General features: G+C 42.7%; 2 protein-coding genes across 7 annotated transcripts in view; one reads left to right on the top strand and one right to left on the bottom strand.

Moving 5' to 3' along the window:
• Positions 1–961: 961 nt before the first annotated feature.
• Positions 962–20,935, bottom strand: LOC135506042 (S-adenosylmethionine decarboxylase proenzyme-like). 2 transcript variants are annotated; one of them, XM_064925409.1, is made up of 9 exons: positions 20,617–20,935; positions 16,213–16,299; positions 13,109–13,235; positions 9,125–9,227; positions 8,890–8,932; positions 7,430–7,574; positions 4,502–4,594; positions 4,145–4,300; positions 962–4,007 (listed from the first exon to the last, which is right to left on the bottom strand). In XM_064925409.1, the coding sequence occupies exons 1-9, from the start codon at positions 20,724–20,726 to the stop codon at positions 3,873–3,875; spliced, it is 999 nt and encodes a 332-aa protein (XP_064781481.1). In that variant the 5' UTR covers positions 20,727–20,935; the 3' UTR covers positions 962–3,872. The 2 variants fall into 2 exon arrangements, with proteins under 2 accessions (XP_064781481.1, XP_064781482.1); XM_064925410.1 differs by lacking the exon at positions 20,617–20,935 and adding an exon at positions 20,072–20,152.
• A 1,254-nt stretch (positions 20,936–22,189) lies between these two features.
• LOC135506041 (cyclin-dependent kinase 19-like) overlaps positions 22,190–22,958 on the top strand; it is a 53,823-nt gene continuing 53,054 nt past the window's right edge. For all 5 annotated transcript variants that reach the window (XR_010450337.1, XR_010450335.1, XR_010450334.1 and 2 more), the window contains exon 1: positions 22,190–22,447. Coding sequence is in view for 1 of the 5 variants with exons in the window: in XM_064925408.1 (XP_064781480.1) it covers positions 22,320–22,447 (128 nt within the window). In the remaining 4 variants the exon portion in view is untranslated. The remainder of the gene's footprint in view (positions 22,448–22,958) is intronic.

The following is a 22,958-nucleotide window of genomic DNA, read 5'->3' as shown; positions in this document are numbered from 1 at the left end:
AGTTCTTCCTTACTGATCTTGACAAACCATTTCAGTATGGACCTCACTTTTTGTCATGCTGAAACAGGAAAGGGCCTTCCCCAAAAGGTTGTCATGAAGTTGGAGCACAGAATCATCTAAAATGTCACTATGCTGTCGAGTTAAGATTTCCCTTCACTGGAACTAAGGGGCCTAGCCCAAACCATGAAAACAGTCCCAGACTGCAGTTTGGAACTTGGTCGTGAGGGTTACAACCTAGGACAGACCATTTTTACACGCGACGCACTTGGCAGTCCCATTCTGAGTTTGTGTGGCTTAAAACTTAGCAGTTGTTGCTCCTAGATGTTTCCACTTCACAACAGCACTAACAGTTGACCAGGGCAGCTCTAACAGGGCAGAAACATGACCAACTGACTTGTTGGAAAGGTGGCACCCTATGGCAGTGCCAAGTTGAAAGTCACTGAGCTCTTCAGTAAGGACATTCTACTGTTAATGTTTGTCTATGGAGAATGAACTGCTGTGTGCGATTTTCTACACCTGTCATTACAGCCTGCTGCTGAAACAGCCGAAAACACTCATTTGAAGGTGTCGACTTTGTGTATGTATTTAATGTAAATATTAATTTGGACACACCAAGTGACTTTCATTTTGGAAATCAGATCCAAAGTATTCCCACACAGAGCGATGTGACCTTTTACAAATATAAGGAAGGTTTGAAATTGTTTTAGTCTACGTGTTTGAGCTTCTTGAAGTCAAGTTGCAGTCCACAAATTTGGAATTGTTCCTGCCCATGAACTCAAGACAAGTCATCCTGTGGGAAATTGTAGTTGAATATCCCGACATCTGGAATACCGATTGCCATTAGGTTTAGATACTTCACCGTTTACGTAGGGTGATTTTCCTAGTTTTAGTGAAAGACATGGTGAACTGGCCTTCATGCTTTACCTAAAATACCCCATGCTGACCAACAAACTCACAGGAGAAAGAGCAATATTTTTTTATTAAAGCATCAAGCTCAAAGTACAGATACATTTAGCACATCTTGACCATCCAAAGAACAGCAAAAGAGTTAACAGCAAACATTTTCCCTTCAGTACATCCTGCAATTGCACCCTCTTACATCAGGGGAGGACTTGACCTTTTCCTTGGTAAGGCAAACAAGATACATGATGAAATTAGCTTGTTTAAAAATAAAATCCCCTCAGCTTCAGAACAAATACATCTGGAACACTGGTTTTACAACAAAAGGTAACAAACAAAGTTGGAAGTAGGCAAAAATGCATTTCTTACAAAAATGTTTGTAAAAATGGTATTGAGAAAAACAAAAGAATTAGACTAATAATAAGTTAAACCAACAGGACTACCCAGATCAAGTCCAAATAGGACTTTACCTTTATTTGTGAACAGTGCTGGTGTCTATTCCCTAAACCAGTCAATACAGCTCCTAGAACAGTGGAGGCTGGTCACTCAGACATGAGTCATAACATTTTAGATAAAGACTATTGGCAAAAGTTGGTCCTCGGGAAGAACAAACATGCTAAACCAAAAGCCACAGATGTACTGGAGGCAAGTCGTTCCTATATTCAACTTTGCCCAGGTCCTTAAACGAACTGAAGTACTCATTCTAGTGGTCCGCTTGTTATGTCTGTCACATTCACTTTAAAGACCAATTCTGTTAACTACAGTATACCATCATGTGATGGTCTCCGATGTTCTAAGGGCCTTCTAAACTAGCTGGGCAAAGCAACGCCAGTTATAACCCCCAGGAGTTCTGAAGGCAGGCCCAAAATTGCAGTCCCAAAAAAATAAAGTCCGGTCCACCCCAGCTGTCTGCAAATTAAACTCAATCTGCATTCGCTGGCAGGAGAAGCATCATGAACATTACTGACCAGCCAATGGAGAACAATCCTCAACATCCTATCAAAATCCGCTCTCAAATTACATACCTGTCTGTATACTAACCAGATAGATGAGGGCATGCCTTCAGCACTGTAAGTATGTATGCATGTTATTTAAAAAAATATGTATTAACCCCCATCCCACCTGCTCAATAAATCAGAATGCCCCAGTACATGAGCTGATTAAACAAGGTGAAGCACATTGATCTACTTACACAGGAGAAACTGACAGCAGCACACTACACTGTCAAGCAATACAGAACTCGTTGTCACCTGTGCCACAGGATTCTTCTCACTAAACAAAAGGGCATTGATGGTACGCCAAAAAAACTGCAATGAAGTCACATTTTGGACCAATTCACTGCAAAATGCCTGCCCACAATAACATTTATAAAATGGCAGTTTATGCAACAGTTGTGTGGAATGATCCGGGATCACCCTGGCATGCTCAGATTGGTGGGCCTCTATTGTGTGCTTACCGACTCCTGTATGGGGGGGGGTACATTGTTTAGAAAAAGAAAATGCTTTGCTGGGCCACAACTGTACTAAGCAGAGTGTGATTCGTTATTTCCATTCAGGGCCACACTGTGCAGCCATCAGCACCTATGTCAAGCATGGTTCTGGGGCCAGATGACAGTGTCTGCTATATGCGGGGGGGGGGGGGGGTGCTATGCAGGATCCTAGGGACGTCCCTACCCCTTAGTTTCAAATATCAACGGGGTGGGCGGGACGACAATGGCTGACCATGCTGGACAGCAGAGGGCAGTTCTGGCCCACACCACAGCTACAAAGGGTCTACTAGGTCTCCTTGCAATTAACATTCAGATATAAAACACTTTAACTGGCTCCTCTAGTCTAAACAATGCCCACTACAATCACAGTTCGCACAGCCTTCGTTCTTACGCGACTGATCCTTCCATTTAAGTTTGGATGTTAGTTTCTAAATCAATATTTTCATGGATGCATACAGGAGTTTAAAACCACAGGGAATTCTAACCACCAAAGCCATCCTGTTGGTACAGTATACTGTAGAATGAGCCTGGGTATAAGAGTGCATATATTACACACCGTGATGTACCCAACTGGACACGCTAAATGATGGTCGGGGTGGAGAGAAGCATGGCAGACTTGGCATTCTGACCCAATTCTAGCAGGAATTCCTTTGGCTGCAGTGCCGTTTACTGCCAAGAACAACTAGATAATGTTGACCAAGCGGTCAGCCTCTAGCCAATCCTCTGGTAGTGCAAAGCTAATAAAGTATGGCATTTTGATTTGACAAGGAATTCATTTGATACCGACTCCACGTTAATTGACAAATTATGCTATATGGCCCAAAGCTCACATGCTTCTAAATCACTCAATAAAAGACCAGTCATGAACATTCTAGAAGACAAAAAAAGGGTTGCCGTTTCCTGTTTTGGTATTGAGGAGTCCTGCTCCAGTTGGCTGAAAACAATGTGTTCTTAAAGTGCACTCAAAAGTCAAAACCAAAAAGGATACAAACTGGCAACAGATCGATGAAGCAGCAAATCAGTTGAGGAAGGAAGTGTGTGTGGGGAGGCGTGTTTCAACTGTCGGTAAGCACAAAATAGTGGACCCATCTGAGCATGTCAGGGCCCTGGACTAGTGGGAGCGGAAGCCCTGTCTGTGGGGAATGAGGGGGGAGACCTGCAGCAAGGAGGCAAGGCTGGCCAGCAACAAACAGAGAGTGTTTAAATCCTCTACATGCACTTCAAGATCACAGCAAGAGTGAACTAGAATATCTAAACAGAGAAGAGAGCTTTCATGCAAGAGATCTAAGTTATAGGTACAACAATTCAAACTGGAGGCTACACTAGTAGGGCCTGCGGCCTTGTCGGAACCAATAAATCCTGAATAACAATGGCAGCAAAGGGGACTGTGCCTCTCTGCTCGGGCAGAGAGATGGCCGCAGTGGGGACATCGCCCTGCTATGTAGCAGTGTTTCTTTTTTCTCTTCTTTTTCATTCTTAATCCTCAACTCTGCTGGTGGCTCTTGGCGTAACTGGTAAAGACAAAATTGTAATCGTTGAATTGGGCCAACTGGCGGTCGAGGCGCTTGTACCCCTCAAGTTTCTGGGCGGAAGAAAAGACACTGCGACATTTGGAGCTCTGTGGGAGAAGATAAAAATGAGGTTAAGTGAAAATGTACGGTGAAGACTGAAGATGTGACTTATGAGTGCAACATTCTGGAAAATAGAGTCAAACATCCACAAGCAACATCAGACCCATTTTGAACGAAGACATACCTGGTTAACAAACAGCGTAGTCACAAATTTTCCTGGCTTAAAGATGTCCACAACTTTCCTGACCAAATCATCGTAGGATGTCTGAGAGAGGTTGGTTTCGAAGCTGACATAGGAGAACTCTGGCTCTGGAGTGATGTGAATCGTCCAGTAAGTTCCCTGTAAGATACAGACATTTGTTTTAAAATGACATCCAAGGCGTATTTAACAAAGAGCCAGAAGACAACAAGACTGCTGATAAATACTTGAGGGAAACTTGGACTTGATACGATTGCGATGCATTGTCTCACCTAGCCATCTTAAGTTGAATGCACTAACTGTAAGTCACTCTGGTTAAGAGAGTCTACAAGATCCACTTACGTCAGTCTTCATTCCATTCATTGAGTATCCACAAGGGTTGAACATTGTGGCGTCAATCACAGAACCTGGTATCAGGTCACGAATTCCACTCATCTGAAGAAAAAAAAAAATGTTATACACTGCTCAAAAAAAATAAAGGGAACACTAAAATAACATCCTAGATCTGAATGAATGAAATATTCTTATTAAATGCTTTTTCTTTACATAGTTGAATGTGCTGACAACAAATCACACAAAAATGATCAATGGAAATCAAATTTATCAACCCATGGAGGTCTGGATTTGGAGTCACACTCAAAATTAAAGTGGAAAACCACACTACAGGCTGATCCATCTTTGATGTAATGTCCTTAAAACAAGTCAAAATGAGGCTCAGTAGTGTGTGTGGCCTCCACGGGCCTGTATGACCTCCCTACAACGCCTGGGCATGCTCCCGATGAGGTGGCGGATGGTCTCCTGAGGGATCTCCTCCCAGACCTGGACTAAAGCATCCGCCAACTCCTGGACAGTCTGTGGTGCAACGTGGCGTTGGTGGATGGAGCGAGACATGTCACAGATGTGCTCAATTGGATTCAGGTCTGGGGAACGGGCGGGCCAGTCTATAGCATCAATGCCTTCCTCTTGCAGGAACTGCTGACACTCCAGCCACATGAGGTCTAGCATTGTCTTGCAGTAGGAGGAACCCAGGGCCAACCACACCAGCATATGGTCTCACAAGGGGTCTGAGGATCTCATCTCGGTACCTAATGGCAGTCAGGCTACCTCTGGCGAGCACATGGAGGGCTGTGCGGCCCCCCCAAAGAAATGCCGCCCCACACCATGACTGACCCACCGCCAAACCAGTCATGCTGTAGGATGTTGCAGGCAGCAGAATGTTCTCCACGGCGTCTCCAGATTGTCACATGCTCAGTGTGAACCTGTTTTCATCTGTGAAGAGCACAGGGCGCCAGTGGGGAATCTGCCAATCTTGGTATTCTCTGGCAAATGCCAAACGTCCTGCACGGTGTTGGGCTGTAAACACAACCCCCACATGTGGACGTCGGGCCCTCAGTCTGTTTCTGACCGTTTGAGCAGACACATGCACATTTGTGGCCTGCTGGAGGTCATTCTGCAGGGCTCTGGCAGTGCTCCTCCTGCTCCTCCTTGCACAAAGGCGGAGGTAGCGGTCCTGCTGCTGGGTTGTTGCCCTCCTACGTCCTCCTCCACGTCTCCTGATGTACTGGCCTGTCTCCTGGTAGCGCCTCCATGCTCTGGACACTACGCTGACAGGCACAACAAACCTTCTTGCCACAGCTCGCATTGATGTGCCATCCTGGATGAGCTGCACTACCTGAGCCACTTGTGGGTTGTAGACTCAGTCTCATGCTACTACTAGATTGAAAGCACCACCAGTATTCAAAAGTGACCAAAACATCAGCCAGAAAGCATAGGAACTGAGAAGTGGTCTGTGGTCCCCACCTGCAGAACCACTCCTTTATTGGGGGTATCTTGCTAATTGCCTATAATTTCCACCTGTTGTCTATTCCATTTGCACAACAGCATGTGAAATTTGTCAATCAGTGTTGCTTCCTAAGTGGACAGTTTGATTTCACAGAAGTGTGATTGACTTGGAGTTACATTGTGTTGTTTAAGTGTTCCCTTTTACTTTTTTGAGCAGCGTATATATAGTGCACTACAAAACAGCAACTGATGAACAGTCAGCTTTATGATAGTGTTCCTATCATAAATATTACTGGTAGGCATCAATAGCGATAATTCAATACGATATTGATAGTTTCATATCGATAGGCGCAAGGCAGTGATATTTGGGCATTCCTATCATTTACCTAAATGATTATGTAAAAAAAAATAAAAATAAAGGGAAAAAAGCATAACTACTGTTCCTGCCTGCACAAAACCCCTTTCACAAAACCCCTTTCACAAAACACAGGCTGTCAACAAGGGCCCTAGAAAATTTGTGATCCATTTTGTTTTTCCAGGTAAAAAAAAAAAAATGTTTTTTGTTATAGAATGGGATATTCCAAGTCCATAACCATGCTTAAACTGCACCGTGAGACCACTTGAGCTCTGAAATTAGATACATTTTGGGGTAAAGTTACCCTAATGAAAGTGTGCACCAGCAAGATACTTGTTTTGTCAGCAATGTTTATAGCACTCATGGGATTGCAAAGTTTGCAAAACAAGTGGCCACTATCCAGACAATCATGATGATATTCTGCCAGGTAGCCATAAGCTACTTTGTAGTTTACATTTAATTGAGAAGGCTTTAGGGAAAGCCTTGCCATCTACACCACAAGGTTAACAGCTACACAGAGTATAGACATATGCAAGCACTACACAGACATTCCTGTGCCATTACAGAAAGTTGAAGGAAAATACAAATCGCTGATGCATTTTATTAGTGTCTTCTGATTAACTTGGGCAAACTAATGCATTTTCTGATCAACTCTGTTTAACCTTTCCTACTAAGAGCAATACATGTTTTTAGATTGAATTCAGATCAAGTCGGGGTTCCATGATTGCGTCAGCAATGCAGATTTTATAGGGACGTAGTCAATTTATTGTACTTAATTGCCTGCTGATGAGCCAGCAACAGTTGATAAGCTTCCGATTGTATACAAACTGTTTGGGTCGGTTCCAGACAATTCAAGTCTGGGCCAATGGGCAATCAACAAGCAGTCGTCTCTACTTCAGAGATGTGGAAGTGAAAAATGTACACAGTTGCATTGTTTTTATAAAACCAATATATCAATATCGTATCGAAAAATTTAACTGATACTTTCCATATCGGGGCCCTTACTAGTGAATATCATTACAGAATAGGTCTATGTCATAAGAACAGGTCCCCTTGAAAGGGCCTACTGAGTGAGCCCTCATGAAATCAAGAATAAATAACGATACCCAACATTGCTAGTGTGTGGGCCTTACACGAGTGACATCATTTGCAGAAACACCGTCTTTCATGAAGAACTGATCCATAATTGCTGGATCAAGGTCACTCATCAGAACTTCCAGCGTCTGATCTGCGTGCTTATTCTCCCAGAACTCTGGCAAATCCAGAGTAAACAGGTACCTGTAGGGAAACAAGGTAAAGGATAACGACCACATTCAGCAGCACTGAACAGTGTAGTTGAAGTTCAACGGCAATTATTAATTAATGTCTCGTTAATGGAACAGTATCTTGAGTATATTCAAATCTAATTTTGTCATATGCACCGAATACCACAAGTGTAGACCTTGTTGTATTCAAATGCGTACTTACAAGCCATTAATCAAAAATGCAGTTAAGAAAAAAATTGCCTAAAAATATTTAAATAAAAGTAACAAAAAGTGCAGCAGTAAAATACCAATGTGGAGGCTATATACAGGGTGTTACGGTACAGAGTCAATGTGAAGGCTATATACAGGGTGTTACGGTACAGAGTCAATGTGGAGGCTATATACAGGGTGTTACGGTACAGAGTCAATGTGGAGGCTATATACAGGGTGTTACGGTACAGAGTCAATGTGGAGGCTATATACAGGGTGCTCCGGTACAGAGTCAATGTGGAGGCTATATACAGGGTGCTCCGGTACAGAGTCAATGTGGAGGCTATATACAGGGTGCTCCGGTACAGAGTCAATGTGGAGGCTATATACAGGGTGCTCCGGTACAGAGTCAATGTGGAGGCTATATACAGGGTGTTACGGTACAGAGTCAATGTGGAGGCTATATACAGGGTGTTACGGTACAGAGTCAATGTGGAGGCTATATACAGGGTGTTACGGTACAGAGTCAATGTGGAGGCTATATACAGGGTGTTACGGTACAGAGTCAATGTGGAGGCTATATACAGGGGATACCAGTACAGAGTCAATGTGGAGGCTATATACAGGGTGCTCCGGTACAGAGTCAATGTGGAGGCTATATACAGGGTGCTCCGGTACAGAGTCAATGTGGAGGCTATATACAGGGTGCTCCGGTACAGAGTCAATGTGGAGACTATATACAGGGTGTTACGGTACAGAGTCAATGTGGAGGCTATATACAGGGTGTTACGGTACAGAGTCAATGTGGAGGCTATATACAGGGTGCTCCGGTACAGAGTCAATGTGGAGGCTATATACAGGGTGCTCCGGTACAGAGTCAATGTGGAGACTATATACAGGGTGCTCCGGTACAGAGTCAATGTGGAGGCTATATACAGGGTGTTACGGTACAGAGTCAATGTGGAGGCTATATACAGGGGGTACCAGTACAGAGTCAATGTGGAGGCTATATACAGGGGATACCAGTACAGAGTCAATGTGCAAGGGCACCAGTTAGTCAAGGAAATATGTACATGCAGGTAGAGTTAAAGTGACTATGCATAGACCATGAAACAGTAGCATAAGTGGGGGGACCTTACCAGCAATCAGAATTCAAACGTCCCATACAGTACGCTGCTCCATCTGTCGAAGAAAGATCATGGCATTTCTTTATCTTATGTGCCGTGTCTCAAAAACCTGCTTAGAGAACAGCATATGAAGACAGCCAGTATAGCGTCCCTGACTCGGCCCATCCATGCATTAGCACACACTCTTCCTGGACTCCAGTGATTAGAGTTGAGGAATTGAATTTGGAGCGTGGGTATTAGTACTTACTTGGGAAAATCTGGCTGAGAAATTCCACTTCCTCCTGGAAGTTCCGATGAGGGAACTCCTGATGGGTGGGCTTCATGAAGTTCTTGCGAGAATAGAAGAAATTCTGTAGGTTGCAAGGAGATGTTAGAACTAACCCATCCTGTCCACAATAACATCAACGCAAACAAAGACGGTATAATGTACAAACATAACATCTTGATGCGAAACATTGTTTATAAAACATTTACGAGTGTACACGTTTGGTTTTATGAACATGTGCATAAAATGGTATTCATTTGGTTTGTATGTATGCATGCGTAGGGTTCCTTGGACGTCATGGTAGAGGTTATGCTCACATGCACCATCAACCGTGGGACTTTATATAGGCAGGTATATCTTTCTAAATCCTGTCCAAACAATTAAACTGGCCACTCCAAATCAAGTTGTCGTGACATCAAGGAAGATCAAAGGACATTAGACGAATCAGAACTAAATTTGGAATGTCATAGCAATGGGGTGTGAATACTTCATTTTACATTTCTGCATTTCACTTTTCAATACATCTGCAAAAATGTCTAAAACAATGTTCTCACTATCATTATGGGATATTGTGCGTAGATGGGAGAGACATTTATTTAATCCAGTTTGAAAATCAAGCTGTAACAAAATGTAGAATAAGTCAAAGGGGTATGAACACAAATAAATCACATTGGCTGCATATGGCCTGTCTGCAAGGAACTTTAAACATTGTATCAACTTGGTCCAGGCCAAAGCTTGTTCTAACAAACTTGCAACATTGTATCAAATATTCTGGACCCTTAGTTAACAGCGCCAGTGAGCCCTGGACAGAGTCATAAAAAAGTCCTACTTGTTAACATTTCCACCTGATCAGATCATGACATTTTTTCCTCACTTAGTGGTAATTGAAAGGGTGAGACCTGGAAAGATTGTTCAAAATAAACTACATTGGAGGAACTATTGTCATTCTCAATGGATGTAAAAACAAAACTTTGTTCACTTGCTGTTTGAGATATTAAAAAAATATAGAAAGTTCTTTGAGAACCTCCGCAGCTCATTAGCGGTAGTGAGTTTAAGACCATCAGATCCAAAAGTTAGCATACCTTTGCGTGCAAGCCAGGTAGCCTAGGCCTACTTCTATGCTTAATCAGGTGTGCGTCCTTACTCAACATTGACAGGAGCACACAAAACGAACACCTTGACAACACGTAAATGGAATAAAACAAAGTGTAGCCTAGGTTGTGCTCTCTGCAAACATATGCACTCAATATAACTGTAAAATACTAGTAATAAATTGAATGCATTAAGAAATTATGGTAACCAATCATTGCGGCCTCCGCAATGGATTAGTCCACTGACAGTCAAGGTGTTCCATAAACATTTATATTCTTTGCAACGGCCCAACTAAACATAATTGTATCGCTAGAACAGACAATCCACCAGTCAACTAAAATGGGGTCAGCACTAATGTATTTTATTTATTTATTTGACCTTTATTTAACTAGGCAAGTCAGATAAGAACAAATTCTTATTTTCAATAAGAATAGGAACTGTGGGTTAACTGCCTGTTCAGGGGCAGAATAGATTTGTACCTTGTCAGCTCTGGATTTGAACTTGCAACCTTTCAGTTACTAGTCCAACGCTCTAACCACTAGGCTACCCTACCGTGTAATTTTAAAAAAGCCACATTTCTTTTAATACCATCAATACCGTAAACTATTTATTTGAAATGTTTAAATAAAGTAGCTACAAATGGTTATTTTAAGTTAATACCTGCAGCCAAATTGTGCAATACATTAGGAGAAAGCAGATTGTGACGGGTTAATTGAACACATGAAGCTTACCATAGTTTGTAAATAGCACAACGGGAGAAAGCAGGCGGAGGTGAGGCCAGAGCATTCTATATCTATCCGCGTCTCTTGTGCGGCTTACATGAGGTGATTAAGTTAAGACTCTTATGCAATTCACTACTAATTGTTTGCCATCAGATATTTTATAATGCTTTCTGACAGAAGTCAAAGAGCTCTGGATGAGTCATCTGCACAGTTGCCACTTCCCCCTGATCTTATTAGCATCCAACCCCCCCCCCCCCCTGTTCTTGTCTACTTTGCTCAGTGTACACATGCATGCTTTTCTGAAGGAAGAGCAGCATCACAACTTTGTTCATTAAGAAAAATAATAATAATTAAACTTGTTCACTCATAGAAATTGACATTTGGTAGCTACTAGCTATGCTCATTTAACTTGAGCTGGATTTGCCCCGTCTTTGAAATAATACTTGAACATTTTTAAAAAGCAACTATTTAAGACTTTCGAGTTGGTTCATATAAGGAAATCAGTCAATTGAAATACATTAGGCCCTAATCTATGGATTTCAGACTGGGCATAGGCACACCCACTTGGTAAGCAGGTCCACCTAGTTTTACCCCACAAAAGGGCTTCACTACAGAGAAATGATCCTGAACAAGCCCCTCCCACTCAGAGGATCCCACAGGTGAAGAAGCCGGATGTGGAGGTCCTGGGCTGACATGGTTACACGGTCTGCGGTTGAACATCGTACTAAATTCTAGAAAAAGACATTTGAGGTGGCTTATGGTGGAGAAATTAACCTTCAATTCCCTGACAACAGCTCTGTTGGACATTCCTGCAGTCAGCATTCATACAGTGGCTGTGGAAAGTACTCAGACCTCGACTTTATCCACATTTTGTTACAGCCACACAAAGCAAAAACAGGTTTAATTACATTAACACAAGTATTCAGACCCTACTAAGTACTTTGTTGAAGCACCTATGGCAGCGATTACAGCATCGAGTCTTCTTGGGTATGACGCTACAAGCTTGGCACACCTGTATTTGGAGAGTTTCTCCCATTATTCTCTACAGATCCTCTCAAGCTCTGTCAGGCTGGATATGGAGCGTTGCTGCACAGCTATTTTCAGATCTCTCCAGAGACGTTCGATCGGGTTCTGGCTGGGCCACTCAAGGACATTCACAAACTTGTCCCGAAGGCACTGCTGCGTTGTCTTGGCTGTGTGCTTAGGGTCGTTGTCCTGTTGGAAGGTGAACCTTTGCCTGAGGTTGAGCACTCTGGAGCAGGTTTTCGTCAAGGATCTCTGTACTTTGCGCCATTCATCTTTGCTTCAGTCCTGACTAGTCTTCCAGTCCTCCAGTCCCTGCCGCTGAAAAACATCCCCACAGCATGATGCTGCCACCACCATGCTTCATCGTAGGGATGGTGCCAGGTTCTCTAGTGGCGACAATAGGCATTCAGGCAAAAATATTTGGTTTCATCAGACCAGAAAATTTTGTTTCTCATGGTCTGAGGGCTTTAGGTGCCTTCTGGCAAGATGTCAAGATATAGGTATTATTGTGTGTAGATTGCTAAGGGAAAAATATTTAATCAATTTTAGAATAAGGCTGTAACGTAACAAAATGTTGAAAAAGCCAAGGGCTCTGAATACATCCCGATCATATTGTTTGATTCTCTTCACATGCCACACCTGTCAGGTAGATGGATCATCTTGGACAAAGGAGAAATGCTCAATAACAGGGATGTAAACAAATGTGTGCACAAAATTTGAGAAAGCTTTGTGCATATGGAACATTTGAGCCCAACACTAAATTTTCCATTTATATTTCACTCAATACCAGTTGGTTCTCACTCGTTAGCATTTAGCTAAGTGTCTACGTGAATTCACCATCAGCTGGTGCAAATTCCTGCTATTTTCCCACAATCCAGCGAACGTATTTGGTATGTCGTCATAGTGGTCTCTGACCTGGTCAGACTCAAGATGGAACAAATGTAAACACTTGCCTTTTTTCAATGCTGATTTTTACACAAACATGCTTTTTGAATTTAAAAGTCATCTGATTTTGCAAAAGTACCTGTAATCTGATTACAATATTTTTGCTGGTAACTTCACAGAATAGTTAGTTTTTGTAATCAGTTACGCCCGAACCCTGTGTGTGAGCGCACGTCACACTGACCTCGATAGCATCAAAGCCACAGTACTCCCTGGCCAGTTCCAGCAGAGGCATCAGTGCTTGCAGTAAGAGGGTGGTTCCACACGTCTTCAAAATGAAACGTCTCTTGGAGACAAACATGCTACTCTCACTGAATGGAAAAAGGGACAGAAGGAGAAGAGCAATATGAGTTTTATACGCGTTACATACATATCACAAGTTACAGTTAAATAGCCTTAAGGCTAAGTTGTTTTTTTTACATGAGCTCAATTTACATCCAACATGTACAACTGTCAAAAGGAAAAAGTAAAGTTCTTCAGGTTCGATACCTTCCAGCGAAGTAGCGTGTACTATTTAAACACCTGGAGAGTTTTTTTTTTTTTAAAGACACCATTGCGTGGCAGACTGACAGCCAGGCATGGCATTACCCTGGTGACTGCTGGCCATTGATTCTACACAGGGTAAACCTAAAGCAGCACATGCTACAAACAGCTTAACAGTCTGCCTTGAGCATGAATTCAAAACTAACCACAGGGCATTAGTGCATTACTGTTATCATGGGACTTAAATTGTTTAAAGCGGCAAGCCCGTCTAGAATTCTGGCCCACAGACTCCTTGAGGAAACATAGCTGGGTTATCATTAGTCATCTGTCTCTTAGTTACAGACTAGTCCCAGACAGGAGCACAAGGAACACTAGCGATACTGCAGTCTGGAGATATGCTGTTGTGCAAATGGAATAGAAACCGGTGGAAATTATAGGCAATTAGCAAGACACCCCCAATAAAGGAGTGGTTCTGCAGGTGGGGACCACAGACCACTTCAGTTCCTATGCTTCCTGGCTGATGTTTTGGTCACTTTTGAATGCTGGCGGTGCTTTCACTCTAGTGGTAGCATGAGACTGAGTCTACAACCCACAAGTGGCTCAGGTAGTGCAGCTCATCAAGGCGAGCTGTGGCAAGGTTTGCTGTGTGTCAGCGTAGTGTCCAGAGCATGAAGGCGCTACCAGGAGACAGGCCAACAACCCAGCAGCAGGACTGCTACCTCCGCCTTTATGCAAGGAGGAGCACTGCCAGAGCTCTGCAAAATGACCTCCAGCAGGCCACAAATGTGCATGTGTCTGCTCAAACGGTCAGAAACAGACTCCATGAGGGTGGTATGAGGGCCTGACGTCCACAGATGGGGGTTGTGCTTACAGCCCAACACCGTGCAGGACGTTTGGCATTTGCCAGAGAACACTAAGATTGGCAGATTTGCCACTGGCTCTCTGTGCTCTTCACACTGAGCACATGTGACAGACATGACAGAGTCTAGAGACACCGTGGAGAACATTCTGCTGCCTGCAACATCCTCCAGCATGACCGGTTTGGCAGTTGGTCAGTCATGGTGTGGGGTGGCATTTCTTTGGGGGCCCGCAAACCCTCCATGTGCTCGCCAGAGGTAGCCTGACTGCCATTAGGTACCGAGATGAGATCCTCAGACCCCTTGTGAGACCATATGCTGGTGTGGATGGCCCTGGGTTCCTCCTACTGCAAGACAATGCTAGACCTCATGTGGATGGAGTGTGTCAGCAGTTCCTGCAAGAGGAAAGCATTGATGCTATGGACTGGCCCGCCTGTTCCCCAGACCTGAATCCAATTGAGCACATAATGTCTCGCTCCATCCACCAACGCCACGTTGCACCACAGACTGTCCAGGAGTTGGCGGATGCTTTAGTCCAGGTCTGGGAGGAGATCCCTCAGGAGACCATCCGCCACCTCATCGGGAGCATGCCCAGGCGTTGTAGGGAGGTCATACAGGCACGTGGAGACCACACACACACTGAGCCTCATTTTGATTTGTTTTAAGGACATTACATCAAAGTTGGATCAGCCTGTAGTGTGGTTTTCCACTTTAATTTTGAGTGTGACTCCAAATCCAGACCTCCATGGGTTGATAAATTTGATTTCCATTGATAATTTGTGTGATTGTTGTCAGCACGTTCAATTATGTAAAGAGAAAGTAATTAAGAATATTTCATTCTTTCAGATCTAGGATGTGTTATTTTAGTGTTACCCTTATTTTTTTGAGCAGTATATTTTTTGCAATATAGCCTATGGTATCTCATTGAAAATATCACTATTTTTGGGACTCGTTCAACGCTCTCATCTCTGCAGCAGACGTATTCCCTGATTTTTCAAAACATTAAGAACATGTGCTTTCAATGACAGACTGACCAGCTACGATGCCTTATGGAGGTCAGCTCAATATTAGGAAGGTGGTCCTGATGTTTGGTACACTGTATTAGTGAGCAATATGTTCGGAACATCGAATCAACAAAATTGCAGTATCGAATTGCATTACATATTGTATTGCCAACTAAGCATTGTGATAATATTGTCGCCTCTGGTCATTTCCAGCACTACTAGTGAGAAGGAAGAAGTTTGTGGGGCATATGTAGGATTACAACACCAATGTTGTCTACTTGCAGTCAAGCAGAAAGCTGTCACAGGTGGTCCTCCCCTGAATCAGCACTGTCCCATTCGCATAACAAACCTCAAGAGTGAAGGAGAACGGTACTCTGTTGTGCTAGCCCCGGCCTAGTCAAGGTCTGTGCAACAGCTAGACAGATCAACCCTAACCCTCGTTACCAGACGGTTGTAGGTGGGACTTAACCGGCAGAGGGAGCTGAGAGTGGAGACCTCTCACAACAGCCTCCGCAGCCAGACTAACACCCAGGGTCAGGCATGTACTTTTTACTGGCAATGACTTGCCCCAAAGACCAGTCAGAGTACGCTGGTGTCACAAAGGGCAGATTTCACCATCAGATATTGATTCCTAGGAACCTAAATTGGCAACTTGTGCCTTATATGTTTGTGTGCTGCCAGGGTGCTCATTTAGCCATCTTTCACTCATCCAACTGGGCTCAGATAAGACCCAGGTCATTAGGAGCTTCAGAACAGCCAGGAAGACCTGAGATCTAATAAGAGCTCTGCTCAGTCAGTCCTTTCTCCCTGGGGGTGAGAAGAGTTTCCATGCAGCCATTCACAATGACACGATTACAGATGACGCAATCCCAGCTCTCTATTCTGAAATGGGGACAAGCCAAGGTGACAGTGGTAAACAGAACAGGGATTCGGTCGCTACTCACCTGAGTATATAAGCTTCCTGCTTGTCGGTCTTTGTCACACTTATGATCAAACAGTGCACATTCTCCAGAAGTTTGTCCCACTCAAACCTGAAAGACAAAAAGCATTTGTTCATTTGTTTTTTAACACCGCAGCACACTCAATAGAATAGTTCCAAGACTTGCTTTTTAAAAATAGAAGCAACTGTCAGAGGCTAGACTAGTTCTAGTGCTATCAATTTGAATAACAATCTTACATTAAGCTAATCATTTCCCAATTCTGGGCATGGCATTTGGGGTGTCTAACTGGTGTGACTATTGACTAAATAGACAGTGAAATTAATCTGCCAACAAACCATAAGGGCTGTCTAAAAATGAATGTCTTGCTTTAGATTATTAAAAAGGCCTAACCAACTCACTTTACTTACATAAACAAATGTTTGAGGCTAGTAACAGTGAAAATCTACAGTACTATATTCAGGTTGATTTTTAAACGGGTCCAGAGCAGCCCTGGCATTCCCTGGAACAGTGCAAACAGCAGGCAGGTGCACTCTGGCACAACAGGCTTCCCTGCTCTACTATAGGCTACTATTAAGCAACAGCCTGCTCACAAGACAGCATGTAGAAGATGACAATCCAGTTTCTCCACCGCTTCTAGGTAGTAACTGTAGGGATTAGGCCTCGTGCTGATTATGATCATCCAAAATAGTTAAAGATATGTAGATCAATCAAGGTTGAGATCCTGTTCAACTGCAAATAGTGTTTAAATACAGATGTCAATAGAAGTTAATAATTTAGCTCAGGGATGGGAAACTGGCAGCATTCGTCCGTGTAGGCCCGTAGATTCATTACCAAAAACAAAATAATTAAATATTTGAAGAACTCAGTCGGGGTGACCGCACGCGTGGGTATGGATGTGTCTACGCAGACCCACAAGTCACTGCAACCCCCCCAGGAGTTGATTGTGAGCTCCACCCCACCAAGTTTCCCCATCCTTGGTTTAGTGCATAAATCCACCAGGTCACAAAATCAGTTACCATGGTCCTGTTGAGCAAGACTTTGTAGACTGCATGATTGCGAGATCGTTTTACATAACCAGGACTTATTTCAGGGGGTCAATGAGTTTAAGCATCACACCTTTCCCTAAAAACCCCTTGTAACATCTGTCAAGTATCATATTGAGACGAGTCACCGTCAAGAGCATTGTGTCAGCTCAGTGTGACATGAACAATGTACAGTGCCTTGCGAAAGTATTCGGCCCCCTTGAACTTTGCGACCTTTTGCGGCTTCAAACAAAGATATAAAACTGTATTTTGTGATTAATTTTTTTTTTTTTTTTTTACCTTTATAAGGTACAGATCTGTGAATCAGATGCCCTTGTGGACTTAGTTGGACATTGGCCAGCGTCCAGCATCCACTGCCTTCGATCTGTTAATCTTCCTTGGCTGTAAATTATTACCCGTCGTCATTCCTAACCATATGTTAACCATGAAAACCCTGGCTTTCCCTTGGATTGGCAACAGTAGCCATGAACCTTGCCACAGAGGCAGGTGAAGAACCACTTGTCAGTCCTTATCATTCAATGAAATCACATGTATTGGAATGGACTTATATTATGGAAATTGCCATGCCATTACACTGAAAAAAAAATGAAAAGCAACATGTAAAGTGTTCGTCCCATGTTTCTTCAGCTGGACTATAAAATAGCAGAAAATCTTACCGCTCAAATTTGTTCACATCCCTGTTAGTGAGTTTCTCCTTTGCCAAGATAACCCTTCCACCTGACAGGTGTGGCATGTCAGGAAGCTGATTAAACAGCATGATCATTACAAAGGTGCACCTTGTGCTGGGCACAATAAAAAGCCACAAAATGTGCAGTTGTCACAACACAATGCCACAGATTTCTCAAGTTCTGGGTGTGTGCATTTGGCATGCTGACTGTAGGAATGTCCACCAGAGCTGTTACCAGAGAATTTAAAATGTTAATTGCCCTACTATAAGCCACCTGCTGTGTTAGAATTTGGCAGTACATCCAACCGGCCTCACAACCGCAGACCACGTGTAATCGCGCCAGCTCAGGAACTCCACATCTGGCTTCCTCACATGCTGGATCGTCGGAGAAGCCACTAGGACAGCTGATGAAACTACAGGTTTGCACAACCAAAGACTTTTTGCAGAAACCATCACAGAGAAGCTCAGCTGCATGCTCGTCGTCTTCATTGGGCAAATGCTCACCTTCGATGGACACTGGCACGCTGGAGAAATGTGTTCACAGATGAATCCCGGTTTCAGCTGTACCGGGCAGACAGCGTTGTGTGGGCAAGCGGTTTGCTGATGTCAACGTTGTGAACAGAGTGCCCCATGGTGGTGGTGGGGTTATGGTATGGGCATGCGTAAGCTACGGACGAACAATTGCATTTTATGCACAGAGATCCCATGAGGTCCTGAAGCCCATTGTCGTGCCCTTCGTCCGCCACCACCTCGTGTTTCAGCATGACAATACACGGCCCCAATGTCGCAAGGATTTGTACAATTCCTGGATGCTGAAAATGTAAAAGTTCTTCCATGGCCTCCATACCGTACTCAGACATCCCCCATTGAGCATGTATGGAATACTCTGGAGCAACACTTACAACAGCCTGTTCCAGTTCCCGTAAATATCCAGCAAACAGCCAAACAAATATTCACTCAACCAAGTCCAAAACGAACAAAAACAGTCACAGAATTGAGTACTAACGTATGCAAACGGGCCAGCGGTGGAAAAAGTACCAAATTGTCATACCTGAGTAAAAGTAAAGATGCCTTGAGTCATTTTCTTTTAAGTTAACCAGTAATATACAGTAAGCGTCCAAAAGTATTTGGTTCTGAATATACTTCAGTAGCAGAAGTATAAATCCCTTATATTAAAGCAAACCAGACTGCACTTTTTTTTTTTACAGGGGCACATTCCAACACTGACATAACTGACGAAAGCAGCATGTGTTTAGTGAGTCTGCCAGGTCAGAGGCAGTAGGGATGACCAAGGATGTTGTTTTCGTGATACCATAAGTTAGTTAACTGGACAATTTTCCTGTCCTACTAAGCGTTCAAAATGTAACAAGTATTTTTGAGTGTCAGAAAAAATGTATGGAGTAAAAAGTATATTGTTTTCTTTAGGCAGGTAATTAACTTAGTTGTCAAATATAAATAGTAAAGTAATGTACAGAACCAAAGAACTACTTAAGTAGTACTTAAGTATTTTTACACCACTGATTAGGACAATGCAAATAGGCCTAGTTTGAAGGGTTTTGTAGATACAATTTAGGTGGCCACATGCGTGGGTATGTACAAGTAACAGCAACTACAAGCGTTAGTTTAATTTAAAGCTCATTATTGCATTGATCCCGATTGGGTAAATTACACTTGTGAAGATTGGCTTCTCAGCTAAGTGGTTGGCAATCAACTCAAACTGATCAGGTATAATGGTTGATATCGCTTGCCTATCGCTTTAGTCTGTTAATGGCCTTCGTTCATTGTGCATTGCAGATGTTGTAAATCTTCAGCGGCGAGAGACCATGATTGCCAATGCGGCATATCAGAGAATAGATCGCGGTGGCCACAAGGCGCTACAGTACCACATCGTGACGCAGAGAAGTGAAATGGAAAATTACTACAGCTAGCCAGAAGATACACAATGACACCAACAACTTCAGAAGTTGCGTTGTAGACTTACCTAGTGACCTGGTTACATAAGATACACGATTACATAAAGATAATGAGCCATTTAGCGTGTTTAGTGTCAAATCAAATCCGTGGGCAACATGTTGAGATCATCACCCTAGCATGGATACATCGAACACCAATGCATGCGCAGTATGCGAAAAACCCGCGCTGTCAAACTCACCCCAATCTGACCACTTTCTTGCCAAAACAATTTGCTAGCTTTCAAATTGGAATACCTAACATTGCATTGATGGTACATGCAATATTCAAATACGTTTCTAAACATTGGATAATTAGTATTACTGGAGAGCTAATGAATGGCAGTAGCGGGCATTAGTCAGCAGCTGACTGAACCGCATGAATGAATGACTCGGCTACCGCGTTCGTTCCCTAAGCAAATGCCAAGCTAGTGGTGGTCAGTGTGGGGGATGGTAATTCATGAGTGACGATGTTATCTGAATTTAGCTAACCAGCTGGCTAGCACTACGTGATCACATTAGCCACCACATGACATGTCAGTGAAAGATTGTGGTTTACGAGAACCGTAGTCTTTAATAACGGGCCCAGATAACTAGATAAATAAATCCTCGTTACAATGTTTCTTTCTAGCGCGTGTTGAGTCTTCTTGAGTGAACGGATTTCTGGGGCACGGGGGCTAATGTTAGTAGCTTAGTTAACTAGCTAGCCAAAGGCAGAATGTATTAATCACATCTCGACTTCACAAACCTTGGGATGGTACGGAGGTCCCCTGTTCCTTTGATCTCATCTTGCCGGGAGAACCACACCTCCAACAGCTTCTCGGTTCCCTCGAAGAAGTGTGCACCGTTCGCTTCCATCGTGAGTTAACAGACACCAACAGAAATTAAACGTCGGTTACGTTTTCAATTGAATTAGCCCTTGTTTGATCGTTATAATTTATTAAGTACAGTCCTTTAGCAATCCAGGTGTAATTTCTTGGTTTAACCGTCTTCCCTTTTACAGAGAATACTGTAAAGCAAGTGCTAGCTAATATCGCCGGCCATACTGTGTAAAGCGCAGAAAAGGGGACGCGTATTGGTTTTATTCACCCAGCCTAAAACGTCACCCCCACGTTAGTCGAATCACGTTGCTGGGTTCTTGCTAATGAAGTGGCGATTGGCAGTGGCAACTGTCAGCATGACAAAATTGTACATTGCCAATCTCCAATTTTAAACGATAATACATTTAATTGGCAGATATGCCATATTTCCCTGATAATAAACGCTACTCTGCATTCAGGTCAACTGTTCCCGTCTGCTCTCAAAACATGTAGCACCTTCAAAGCCTTCTCGACTGAGACATTTTTTTAAATGAAGTCCAATCAGTCATGCGCTCATTGATTTTAACTTAAAAGGCCATAGGGCCTACTGAATTGTAATGCAATAGAAGACACATTGGTATATACATAGGTGTAATTTCAATACGTGCGTTAACTGGGCTATGTACAATATTTCGTTTTTTATATTTATTTTGTATAGGTGTATTACATGTTCTTTCCAATAGCAATGTGATTATATGGGCATTGTTTTGACTTCTGTGTTGAAACAAGTTTCTATGTCCTGATCTCTGTTTTTTTTAACTGTATGGTGTTTTTCTGTTTTGTATATAATGTGTCCATGTCTAGATGTTCACCGATGTCTAGACGTTTTAGGGACTACATATGGAAATGAGCTATTAGCTACATCTGGTGCGACACATGTTCTCTCGGTGCTCTGGGACATGCTTTTGTTGTTCATTGTCCCTGCCAAATAAACGTAATAAATATAATTAATAAAGGTATCTAGGCCTACTTCTGTTCTTCATAAACGAGTTATGGTGGATGTCATAATAGTGTAATGTGATTGCATATGCATATTTTTTTTACAGATTACAAATTACATGCAGATTTGCTACATGTAGCCTACCTCTCTTGTATAAAAGCAAAAGGCTAAAACTTATAGATGTCACAGGTGGGATTGTATAGTACAACCTATCCCTCCAGTTGAAGCTACTTCAATATACCTCTTTTCTATTCAAACACATATTGGATACCTGCACATGTTCGCTCAAACTTCAAAAGGATTACACATTTGTTGTATACAAAACATGAAATGTTACAACTGATCCACACATTTTCTGAGCGCGTTCATGAGTACGCAAGTGCAGTAACGCAGCGCGAAATGCGGAGTGTAGTTTCACAGACCTTTTACTTCCATGTTGATGAGGCAAGCTAATGCTTTTGTAAACTACGCTCCCCAGAAAGCCTTGCGTGTCAATTAGAGACGTCAACGAGCCAGTGAACATTAAGCGGAGCAGACCAAAATCCCAAACAAGGAAATGGTGGGGGAATAAAACGACCATATTATTTAATTAATGCATGTTATAATTAATATTTTATTTTATTGTAAATTAAGAAATATTTATGGGTTCAAATGGATTACGACTTCAAAACAAAGCTCGCAGCCGAACGAGAGAAGGTAGAAGATCTGTTCGAATATGAAGGTTGCAAAGTGGGTCGAGGCACCTACGGGCACGTTTATAAAGCTAAGCGCAAAGACGGGTAAGATTCAGATTACGTTATTGTGTACTCAATAAACTGATTGCAGAATGCCTTATCAAGACTAAGCTATATCTCCTTGCACGTTGGACAAAGCAGAGGATAGATTTTAACTACCCTGAGCGCTGCCTGTGTCTGTGTTTTTGTTTTCATGTACGCACTCACACTCACTCAACGGTCCTCCCCCACAACAACACAGTGATGATGTTTATTATTTGACACACTGTTCATGGAAGCGCAGGCTACTTTCAACATGAGTTATTTCGCCAGTAGGAATGTATAGGCGTAATGATATTCTCTGATCTTGTTCAACTTGGCTTAGTCTAAAATAATCATCCTATTATTGCCAAGCTCTCTCAAGATGTGTATATATAGTAATAGCCAAAAATAAATATATTCTCACTCTATATATATAGAGAGCGAGAGAATATATTTATTTTTGGCTATTACTGTAGTATTACGGGTTTCTAATAACATATGGATAAAATACCCATATCACAAGTACACTTCTAAT

Source organism: Oncorhynchus masou, chromosome 19 (genome assembly GCF_036934945.1).
Source record: "Oncorhynchus masou masou isolate Uvic2021 chromosome 19, UVic_Omas_1.1, whole genome shotgun sequence".
Taxonomy (NCBI): Eukaryota; Metazoa; Chordata; class Actinopteri; order Salmoniformes; family Salmonidae; genus Oncorhynchus; species Oncorhynchus masou.
The sequence above is the reverse complement of the archived record's forward strand: the minus strand, read 5'-3'. Positions and strand labels throughout refer to the sequence as shown.

What these genes read in the sequence shown, in the direction of transcription:
- LOC135506042 (XM_064925409.1), bottom strand. Translation starts at nt 20,726, where the DNA reads ATGGAAGCGAACGGTGCACACTTCTTCGAGGGAACCGAGAAGCTGTTG. An exon ending in GACCTCCGTACCATCCCAAG is followed by an intron (nt 16,300 to 20,616) that starts GTTTGTGAAGTC and finishes TTTGTCTTTCAG; the next exon opens with GTTTGAGTGGGACAAACTTC. An exon ending in TGAATGGAATGAAGACTGAC is followed by an intron (nt 4,301 to 4,501) that starts GTAAGTGGATCT and finishes TGTATCTTACAG; the next exon opens with GGAACTTACTGGACGATTCA.